The following is a 12,210-nucleotide window of genomic DNA, read 5'->3' on the forward strand; positions in this document are numbered from 1 at the left end:
TTAACCATGGTAAGTAAAATTATAATAAATACCAATTTGAGTATTTATGTGGATATCAATGATAATATATTATCATATGATTTAACGTTATTTTATTTTTAATTTAAAATCATCTGATTGTATACGACACATCATCTTTAATACGAAATTAATATTCATCATAATTTAAACTAAACATTATAGTTTTGATATAAAATCGAACCGGTCCAAAGCCTAGATTGAATCCACCATTATGTATAAGTAATGGTACCCCCTAAATATCACAAACTTCATAAGCAAGAAAAAACGCAACAAATACAAGTCCTCATTTCATTTAATCATCAATAGTTTTACACAATTCCAAGTCAAGAACCCTAATTTAGAAGACCAGGAAGCAGCTGCTGTTACAACAAAATGAAGCTGAATTTATTTAGTTATCAAGGGTAAGGAAGTGTAGCAATGTGGTTATGAGCCACTGTTCCAATCCACAGCTTCCCTTGAACCTCTTTTACTTCACTCACAAGCTTCATCACCACTCCCTTTTGATCCTCAAGAACTTCCAGGATCTCTCCCTTTTCATTGAACAGTGAGATAACTGTGTACATTTTCATTCCCATCATCCTTGCCAGGATGCTCATTCGGATCGGTAGCCGGAAATAGACGCTTCTAATCCATGGATTATGTGTCAAAACTTCTTGTGCTGCAGTCCTGCAACAATCTATGGCCACCCAGAATTGGCCTTTCTCATTTATTCTTACATTGTCTGGAAAACCTGGAAGGTTTGCAACGAGTTCAACAGCTCCTGCTCTTGGACCCTCCATCCAGTATTTCATTAGCCTGTTGCAATATCAAACATTGATGATCAAAATGAAAAATTTACTACAAGAGAAATATTGAGATGTTACCTGCAATTGGTAGTCTCAGTGAAAAGCAGGAAGGATTGGTCTTTAGAAAACTGTACTCCATTTGGGAAAGCCAAGCCATCTAAGACTACATGAGTTGTTTTGGAAGGAGGATCATATCTCAGAAGTCTACCAGTTGCTTCTCCTTCCAACATGATAAAGAAATGGTTCCTGCTAACATGCAAGTTCCCATTACTACCTTGAAGAAATTGTTATCGGAAAGAACTTTATGTAAACAAATTTGATGTCTTTATTATAACATTCTCTCTTTAACATTTGCTCGCACTCTATTATGAATTTCACTTGGTTTCAAGTGTAGATATTGTGTGCTTACACTCTGTTGTATCTCTTGCTAGTGTCTGTGAAGAAGATAGATCCATTTCTATGAATGTCAAGATCATTGGCAAAGAGTATGGGCTTCCCTGCAGCTTGCGTTGCTAAAGGTGTAGCAAGTCCTCCTTCAGGTCCAACTACTAGTAAGCCATAATAAGCATCAGCTATGTACAAATCTCCAGTCTCCTTGCTGAATCTCAGGCCAAGTGGGCGACCGCACCATTTCTCGTGCTTCCATTGTTTAGCTGTGGTTGAGTCTACTCCTCTAGCACACAGCTTCTCTGACCTTTTAAAAGCAGGACTTTCAATATAATCAGAATGTGACCACAAATATGCATTAACTGAATTTGCACTAGTATATCTGGCAAGACTTACCAATTTGTTGTTACAATTGCAAATGTTTCCCATCCAATGTCCTGTCCCATCCATCTAACAATCCGTCCATCAGCTAATCCTGCATAGGGGCCACGCCCGAAACTATCAAATTCCAATGATTCTGGGCCAAAAACTTGATCAACAAACTCCAACTTCCCATCCCCCAACCGGCTGTTGTTGTCCCTTGGCCACTTCATCATGACCTGCTTGTACGAAGCAATATCATGCTTCACTGGCCTGAACTCATGGCCACCTACAGGACCCATGTCAAGAGGGTCCATTATAACAAATCCTAAAGCTAGAACAAGAAGCAGCAGCAATGGGTGCTGCAACAACAGAGTTTCATCCTTGAGAAGGCTTTTCTTCTCCATGTAAGGATGCAGCTGTTTGATCAGAAAGAATGTCAAGCCTGTCAGGAGTTTTCGTTGGACTTACATATGTTAAGGGTTGAGAGGTAGCTATCATGCATTGTTTGTGAAGCTTTTTGTGGTTGGAATTAGGTCATATATAGTTTTGGTCATGTTTTCTGCATTCTTTGTTATATAAGATTGAGAAATGTAACAGAAGATAAATTACTAGTTACCTAGCTAATCATCTAGCTCCATGCAAGAAAGTGTGTGCTGATTATCTAAATTATCGTGTTTCTAAGCAAATTCTTCATAGCTCTATGAGCAGTAATGAGCATGAACCACTACACATCTAACCAAGCAAAAGCTGCGTTTGCTAACAGTACACAGTTTTATTGATATGAAGTCGAACATCAAAGTTCTATAAGTAGAGTTTGTTGATTTCCACATCACTGAATTTCTGTTTTCCTGGATATAGATGAATCAGAAATTCAGGATTGTTAGCTAGTTAAACTCCTTGATTGAAAAATATGTATCCCTCTGCTATTACAAATACATATCACAGCGCAGGTTAAATTTCTGTAAATTATTATTGTACAGGTACCATTGATGTGGGGACCAGAGTTGTTCAAAATTTGCCTTTCTGTGCCAATATCTCACCTGTTTGCCGGTGAAGAACATTTAGATTAACACACAGATGTACGATGTTATTTTTTTAGCTTTTCCTTTCTTTTAAACAATGTTTTCAGATTCAAGGCAATGACCCAATCAAAAGACCGATCCCGGTCTGACCAGTGACATCAACATACATGATTAAGATTAAAAAGATATATATTAAACATATTTATTAGATAATATTAAACAATAAATATTGTTAGTTTAGAGATGCATATAATTTCTGATCCCAAGTTCGAGTCTCGTCATCCTCAATCATCAAGTCAGTCTGACCCGATACATAACATGTTCACGAACTTGTAATTTGTGGCTCTGGTTTACTTTTTGACAAAAAATGATAAAACAAAAAACAGCTCAGAAAAACAAAAATGATCAAGAAAATTTATAAAGCAAAACTGGATGCCTGAAGTGCAAACAAACAACGGTGAATAATCAATCCTTTGAGGGGGGTGGGGGGTTTCACCAACATCTTTGTGGAGAATTAAATGTCATACACCCAAATTTCCAGCAAACTTTCACTCATTGTTGCTCTGACTTAGTGTACTTGCAGCTCGACTTCAGTATAATATAATAAACCTTTAAAGTTTAAAATATTAGACTTAAATGCCTAAAAAAAATCTTCCTCTTTGATTTTAAATATAAAGACAATTGATAAATATATAAATTATGAGGTTTATCTATAATTTCTCAAAACAAGTTCGAGTCCCCACTTTCACTTTTGAGCTCAAGTTCAAATTGGCAACACTTGAGCTCTTTAAGTTCAAGCTTGAGCCCTATAACCACTCCATTGAGCCGATCTCAAGCCAAACAATACTCAGCTTGGTTTATTTGCACTCCTATTTGTGCTCCCTTGTAGTATTTAATGAAACTGGAAACCTATTTAACAGCCTCCCAAAAGTTTTATGAGATGCAAACAATGAAAAGTAGGACACCAAGAACAGACTTCTATGAACCTGAGTCACACTAGTATGATACCAATTGTCAATGTACTTAACATTACTACAGCAGCTACATTTGAAAAATAAGTTGCAGGAAATGAACCAACACAGAAGCCAAATGCACACACACCCTAAAGCACAATGGAGCCAATTCAGGATGAGGCAGTTTTTAGGAACAAACTAGTCTACTACAAAGGCAACAGGCTTTTGATTCTTGTAATCAAATCCCACTCTCAAGTATAGATAAACCTTAAAACATTCAACAGACATTCCATGAGACAACATTAACGATGGATTAATCCCTTCAACAATATACAATAAGTGAGATATACCTAAAGACTATCTAGCAATGCAAAACAGCAGCCATCAAACATCATGCGACAATTCAAAGTGACAAATCAACCAAAATAGCATGCTTAAAACTCTAACTTGAAGTTTTTTATTTATCAACTTGCTGGAGTGGAGATTGACAATGTAATGGGCAATGGATTGATCAAGTTCAAATCATTACAGCAGGACCGTGTAAAAGAACAAAAGTCCAAACACATATTGTCACCTAAATAGAGTATATGCATCCTCATTATTTAACTCACAATGATACAACAGGAAGTGCAACTACATCCAGCATCACTGCAATTGAGCTTCAATAATAATCCAATCCAATTTCAGAAAAGAGAAAAAAAAGAGTGAAAATATTAAAAGGAAAAATACAAAAAATTCTGTGATAACATACAATTTCCACATCCGAATTTGCTCCGTGTTAACTTCAAACAAACTCATTCTATCATTTCTTAGAAAAAAAAGGAGGGACAGTATGTAGACAGCAGATAATCGAAAATAAAAGATAGACAAAGAAAAAATTTTAAAAATATTATAGAAAAGAAGACACGTCTACAATTGAACAAAGTAGAAAAGAACAATGATAACTAGTAATCTCTCAAATCACATTGTGGCAACAGCATACATTTACCAATGGAAGAAGCCAAAATTCGCACCAAGAAGCATGTATAACCGGTAACATCTCAGTAATGTCAAGGCTAACCATCTGCTTGGCATGGTAGAATCTTATAGCATCATTACCGCTAACTGTTGAATGTGTAAACCAACAGTCAAGATATAAGGGTAAGAGCTTGACCAAAAGTTAGACAATTTCAATGCCTTCAGCTGGAATTGAACTCATCTGCAAGGTTCTACCATTTCCAATAAACCGGACAGAAGGAAAGGATGGATCTGTGACAGATTCTATCTCAAGAAAATTGAAATCATACGTACCAGACCGCTTCAAACTGTACACAAACACAAGCACAATCCATCCCAACATAGAAAGTGCCCAGTAATTATTCATCCCGTGAATCAAACCCCAAGCTATAGCATACCCAACAATGATTCCCGACAAATGCCCAAGAAAACTAGCTTGTGGAACAATAATAGAAGTGAAAATCAATGACTCGAATGGTGCAAAACTGATGGGTAGTGAAAGAAATCCAAAGAGATCCAACTTTGAAGAGGGTTGTTTCACAGAAAGAATAGTCATCCACCCAAAAACAACACAAGAGTACCCAACAGCAGTCACTCTTCGAAAATATTCAAGCTTAAATCTTTGTATCAATATATGGTACATCCCCAAGACAAGAGCACCGGATAACACAACTAAAATAAGTGTGTAGTGAAGATAATATGCCACGCCAAGACCCATATGCTGCAATTGTTCTACAACACCAAGACTCCAAAGTGCACTCATATTGAAAACAAGATGCAGAACACTTATGTGCGAAAAAGCTGACGTAATTATCCTCCAATGGTGCCCTTCTACGGCAGTTTCATAACTCAAACCCACATGTGAATACCCTATATTTTTCTTCTGTATATAAAACCATATTGCACTACATATTCCAATTATACAACTTGTAGCCGGTTTCTCCACAATCTCATAAAACAATGGCCTCCCCATTTATTCAAAACCTTTTCTTCACTTTCTCACTTAAAAATCCGCACTTTTCTCCAACACCAAAACCTAGCTAAATTTAATCAACAATGCCACATATTAAACACAAATTATAGCTCCATCAAGGCTAGAACAATCATAAACTTCAAAAACATCAAAAACCCAATTTAGAAACGTCCAAATTCAAGACACCCAGATCAAGAAAAACCGTAAAATGTGATCTTAACCAAGTCTGATCATAAATCAACATAAAACAGATACGAGTTTCCCTAGAAACAGACAGAAAGATTTCCCCCAGCAAGAAAGTGCAGAAAATTCAATGTACAACAATGGAAAATCTTAATAGTAACTATATATTAAGGTTTCTAATTTCAACAAAGGAATAGAAATCGGGGTTTTGAGGGATCAATGAAAATGAGGAAATTAGGGTTTTGAAGAGAGAAACTTCCGGTTCTCACCTTTGGCTGTGAAACGATTCCAAGTAGCGTCGTTTTGGCTACCTAGATTTTCTGGGTGTTTCTGTCACCGATTTTGATTATGTGCCATTACTTGTACCGGGATTGTATTGAGATTACTAAAATACCCTTGGTATTTTTTCAGATAAATTAAAATTCTTTTAAATTGTCTTTAATTTAAATTTTAAAGAAAGAAAGGGTTTTTACATTTGCTTGAGATCAAAATATAAAAATAAATTTAATAATAATGTAAGGTTTATTAATAATTAAAAAACTTTGTTTCCACTGTGTATATCACTGTTTTTAAAACAAAGGGCAAATTAGCTCTTCGATTGTTCGATCCATATATTGTTTTGTCGAATCAATATTTAATCTGGATTTTAAAACATTGTTGTATATCTAAATATTTAATATCTCACATGTGAATGTATGAATTATATTTTAATTTATTGTCGTAGTTAAGATTAATAGTTTATATCACTTTTAATTATTCAAAGACAACGTCGTAACATATTTTTAATAATTTTTATATCAAAATTATCTTTATCCGGAAATTATATAAATTGATCTTTTAGTAATATTATGTATAATTATAAAATTAAATACAAATGATGAGCGGGTGTCGAAAGATGGTCAAGAATGAGAGACGGTGTTAGAGAGGGAGAGACTTTGTCAGGAAAGCACTGGAAAGATAGTCTTTTCCTACAAAATCTCATTGAAAAATTAAAGTTATAAGAGAAAAAATATAACTTTTTAAAATTTAAAATTTGAGAAAAATTATTAGTTTTTAGAATTTTGAGAGGAAAATGATACAGAGTTTTATTTTTTTTTAATATTTCTAATTAAATAACAATTTTACCTTTAAAACTAACGAATTTTGTTAACTTTAACAGTTTATAGATAAGTATTTAAGCTTTTTAAATTTAACAGATGATAGTTTAGGAGTTCACTAGATCTTGAGTGGGATTAAGTCCTTTGGCCTATATAAATTGTTGCAAATACATTTGACAAAGAGTAATGTTATATGCACTTATAACGTACACTGAATTGATACTGATGATAATGTGTAATCATGTTTTTAAATATACGGTTTTGGATGTAACCCAATTATATTATGACATATTATCATTAATTCTCAATTTAATACTCATTATAGATATACATAATTTTATTTTCTGAGAAATAAGTAATGTTATATACATTTATATGGAATACCGAATTGAAACTAATGATGATATATTACAATATGATTGAATGTAATTTTATTCTTAATTCAGAATCAACCAATTATGTATAAATAGGTAAACAACAATGGATAATCGATTCAAATAAATTAACGTGTTATTATATCATTTCTATTTTGAAATAAGAATAACCTAAAAAATTAGATTACTCAATTATATAACTTGTTAATACATATTATTTGTCTACATAATATTACTCGTTAGAATTCACAACAAAAATCCTAAGGGTGCGTTTGGTTAAGGGTTTTTAAGATTACCTTGGTAATCTATCTTTTATTTCCTTGTTTGGTTTGTCAGTAATAAAAGATTACAGTAATCTTCTATTACCAATGCTGACGTGGCAGGTAATATAGGTAGTAATCTGATTACCACCTTCACCTTAGGTATTTAAAGATTACTGGGGTAATCTTGAGTTTATTATAGAAAAATTATTATTTATTAATTTTTTGAGATAAAAATAAATTTATTTTTAATTAATATGACAAATAATATAAAAAATATTTAAAAATAATTATATTCAAGAGCATTTAAGTAAAATAATTTATTAGTAATCTTTTATTACCTTTAACCAAACACAATAATTATTTATACCTATCAAATTTTATCAAACATAGTAATTATTTATACCCAGTAATCTTTTAAGTAATCTATCTTCAAGGTAATATTTCTATTTTAGTAATCAAATATTATCCAAACCAAACACCCCCTAAACGTATAATAAAACAACAAAATTTCCTTTTCGAGCATGGAAAAAATAAGAAGACAAGATGGGCATGTTGAGTAGGTCATATGGGTGTAAAATTGTCAAAGAAAAAGGATAAAAATCATTAGTGAGACCAATTTTAGTTTGAATTAGGTCGAGTTTAATTTGAAATTTCTTTCACTTTAATTTAGCTAATTGGAGTAAAATAACGATTCGAGCTCAAACAAATTCACCTCTAGCCATGATTTCTTTAGGTTGAGTGGCAGAGACTGGTGAAGGAGGAAGAAAGGCTAGAAAACCATTGTGAATGATATGGCACCGTTTAGACAATGAAGGCTAAATTATATGAACAATAATTTAATTGTTAAATATTAAACATATATAATAAATTTACAAAAAATAGTTATTAATTTTTTAAAAAATAATTATAATTATTAAAAAAAAAAAGCTCTTACCCATATCCAATATAATAAATTAATTTTCTTTTTATTATTTATATATATATTTTTCATTTTTTATTACTATGATGTCATCAATTAATTTCCACCTTAATTTAACAAACCATATAAACCAATTTCTCTAATTTTGAGAAAGAGAACTAATTATTAATTTGTTGTAACAAGACTACTTTCCAACACTAATTATTAATTAATTTCTTAATTATTTTTCTATATAAACTTCATCTTCATTCACTTCTTAATTAGCTTTTAATCCTCCCCCTAAGAGTTAGCTAGCCATTAACCATGTCCTCTCATCAAAATTATTCTTAATTATCAATATAACTGTATATATCGATCATGACAAAGACTCAAGTTCATTTAGTAATCCTGTTTAACGAGTCAAAACATCACAATCACAACAATAAGTGCAACAATCCTATGGAGCATGAGGGGTTGCAACTCATTCATGGAAAGGAGGACGATTGTGAAACTAGTAATCGACGTAATCATCAATATTGGCACATCAGAAGAGAGTTTTTGAAAAGTTATAAACTTTCTTTTAAACGTAAAAATGATTTGGGGTTTAAATTTAAGAAGATTAAAAGGTCAATGAAAAAGATCAATGAAGTTAGAATAAAAATCGTTTCAAATATCCATAAAAAGGTGTTGAAGAAAAGGATCAGATTTAGGGTTTATCGGATCAAATTTGCTTTGGCAACTTTGGCTAATTCAAGTCTTAGATGTTTTAATCCATGGTTGTACAAAACTAATAATTGCTTTGCTGATTAAGCAATTAGTTACATAATGGCCTTTTATTTCTTAATGTAATCGATTGAACTGAATTTGGTTGATGTGTAAGATTGGCTTTATTTTCACATTAAAATTTCAAAGTTTTGGATATTAATTCGAAAATATTTTACAAAATATATACACTAATATTTTTTGATACAGTATTAAAACGAAAGACATAACAATGAATTATTGAGTTAGTCTCTTTGAAATTTACTAGTTTAGTGGTTAGACTTCACTTAGTGGTGTAAATGAGTCAAGTTGTGAGTGGCTCGACTCGATTATTGTTGGGTATGTTGTTACTCAATTTGATAAGCGTATTAGCTCATTGTTTAACTTGAGTAAATATCAATAAACACCTAAAAAATTCAAATCTTACATTTACAACTAAAAGTCTTAGCATTGACTTTGAATTTGGAAATGGATGATTGATAAATGTTTTGGTTTAGGATTTAATATAATTTGTTGAAAGAAAGGAATTTAAATATAATTTTTTGAGTTAAACTAGAACTGAGTTTAAGTTAACCGTTCTTGTCTTAAGTTTAAATCAATTGTTTGTATCTTAAGCTCTAACTTGAGCTTTGCCTTAATGTACCCGAGTGGAGCTCCAAACCAACTACTATTCACCTAGCTTAATTTGAATGCACATATAATATCTTTTGATATATTCATATTAAAGTGAGAGGTCTAACGATAAATTATTAGGCTAGTCTTCTTGAAGTTTACTAGTTTGATGGTCAGACTTCGTCTAATGGTGTAAATGAGTTGAATCGCAAATGGCACAACTTGATTATTATTACGCCAAGTTTAAGTTTGTTGTTAGTTGGCTTAATTAGCTCATTAACTCAGACTTTTGACTTGAGAAATATTAATAAACTCTTGAAAAATTCAAAATTTACCCCAAAAATGTTTGGGCCCCCCTAAACAAGATTCTTCATCGAAGAAAATGATTTTAATATGAAGTGTTAAACTAATGACACTACAACTTCACATATTTCAAATCACGCAAGGGGAAAGTGTTTTGTGAAGGGCAACGTGGAGGCATTTGCACATGAAGTCACCTCACGGCTCATGCCCCAGCGAGTCCAATTAGATTTTATTGAGTCAAATTTTTCAGGCCAAAGAACCATTGCCCACCCAAGTTTTAAGATAAATATAATACATACTTAAGAGTTTTAAAAACTCAAATACTCACTTATAATTCAATGCTTATTAAAAATTTTTATTATAGTTATGGGTAAAATCGTTATTTTAATAATAATATTAAAAAATATATAAATTTGTTTTATTTTCCTTCAAAATTTTAGAAACTAATAATTGTATTCTTATCTAAATATTTTCAGTTTTGAAAAGTGTCTATTTTCCCCCACACTTGGTTTTTTTTCTCCCCTCTTTGACTACTACCTGTCTCCCACAAATCCTTCTTTTTGCTTCATTCGATCAACCGTCTCTCACTGTCAAAATGGTTGGTTGGTGCACGGGATGCAAAAAAGACACACTTTGGAGATCTAGAAAGAAGCATTGCATCATCGTCAGAAGGTAGCTCGAGCACTGGACAGATGTAAAGGTTGACATCGGCTCGGTTGATAGAGAGAGAAGTCACAAGAGTAATTTGAAGTTGAAGATGGGCATTTAAACTAAAGTTTTCAAAAGTTTGAGGGGTGGTTGAAATAGGAAAAAGATGGAAACCTTAGGTTTGAGAGAAAAAATATGACTTTTCAAAGTTAAAAAACTTTAAATAGGGGTGAAGTGTTAGTTTTTAAAGTCTAAAGGAAAAAAATAATGAATTATATATATTTTTAATAATATTATTAAAATAATGATTTTACCTTTCATTCTAATTAAAAATTTAATAGAAATTGACTCATAAATGAGTGTTTAAATTTTGAAAACTCTATAAATATATATTTATCTTTACATTAAAATTTAAGTAAAAAATATTCCTCGGACTATTTTTTCATGTTTAGGTTTTTCAATCTTAGTAATTATGTGACTTTGAGCTCTATATGATTAGGGAGCTCACTATTTTTTTTTTAATATTTAAAAAAAATAAAAGGACAAAAAACTATTGAAAATGTACTAATTGTAAATATAACTTAAAATTTTATATACTATTATATAATTGAATATATATATATATATATATATATATATATATATATATATATATATATATATATGTGCGTGTGTGTGTGTGTGTGTGTATCACAAAATACTTTGACATAGAAGAACATATTATTTTAATATTGGAAAATATTTTATTAAAATAATATTTTAATATTTTTTAACTTATTTTGTAAGATAATCAATCTTAATGGTTTTATTAATGATAATAAAAAAATATTCGAATAAAAAACACTCTAAAAAATTGCAAATAGAAAACCTAAACCTTTCAATATAATAGTAATAAATTTTCAATCCTCTTCTATAGAGTTAGAAGTGATTATTCCACGATAAATCATATGATAGAAATTAGAATCATGGTTACAAAAATTAAATCGGATATGCCATTTGGATCAATGTGATTGGGAATCGATGGTCAATCCAATTTGAGTGAGTAGTCTAACGGTATTAGTTATTGGATTGCTTTAAATCACGGTTTAATCAAATGAATCATACGAATTTACAATTTAACCATTGCTTTTATCATGATTTAAGGGCATTATAGGCATGGGGAGCATCATTATACCATATCTTTTATTTGTGGTATATTAATATGTATTTATTTATATAGTCCAATCAATTATACTAAGAAAAATTTGACCCGAATCTTTAATCGAGTCAAGACTTGATCCATTGTCAAAACATTAGTCGAAATCCAAATTTTATGATTGAGCTTATTTGTTTATTAACTTAATAAAACCACGGTATAGGATAATATGAAGTGATTTTACATTTCTTTGTTGAAAGATTTTCAAAAAAAATTAAATTATTATATTATTCTTAATTATTTCAATCTTCAAAATTATCGTATCACCATAAATTAACAAAATTTTAAAATGTCATTTTAGATATTAAATTTGTATTAATATTCTCCAATTTCTCTTTCATTGTCATTATTTACTTCTCGATTGACCACCCCACC

General features: G+C 31.1%; 2 protein-coding genes across 2 annotated transcripts; both read right to left on the reverse strand.

Annotated features, from left to right (window-relative positions):
- Positions 1–293: 293 nt before the first annotated feature.
- Positions 294–6,022, reverse strand: LOC123221188 (protein STRICTOSIDINE SYNTHASE-LIKE 13). The gene is made up of 5 exons (XM_044643945.1): positions 5,953–6,022; positions 1,590–1,972; positions 1,216–1,500; positions 885–1,052; positions 294–816 (listed from the first exon to the last, which is right to left on the reverse strand). The coding sequence occupies exons 2-5, from the start codon at positions 1,958–1,960 to the stop codon at positions 417–419; spliced, it is 1,224 nt and encodes a 407-aa protein (XP_044499880.1). The 5' UTR covers positions 1,961–1,972; positions 5,953–6,022; the 3' UTR covers positions 294–416.
- On the reverse strand, positions 4,225–6,002 carry LOC123221189 (RHOMBOID-like protein 13). Its single transcript, XM_044643946.1, has one exon. It carries the CDS (start codon positions 5,498–5,500, stop codon positions 4,691–4,693), a length of 810 nt encoding a protein of 269 aa, XP_044499881.1. The 5' UTR covers positions 5,501–6,002; the 3' UTR covers positions 4,225–4,690.
- Positions 6,023–12,210: the final 6,188 nt, after the last annotated feature.

This window comes from Mangifera indica, chromosome 7 (assembly GCF_011075055.1).
Source record: "Mangifera indica cultivar Alphonso chromosome 7, CATAS_Mindica_2.1, whole genome shotgun sequence".
Classification (NCBI taxonomy): Eukaryota; Viridiplantae; Streptophyta; class Magnoliopsida; order Sapindales; family Anacardiaceae; genus Mangifera; species Mangifera indica.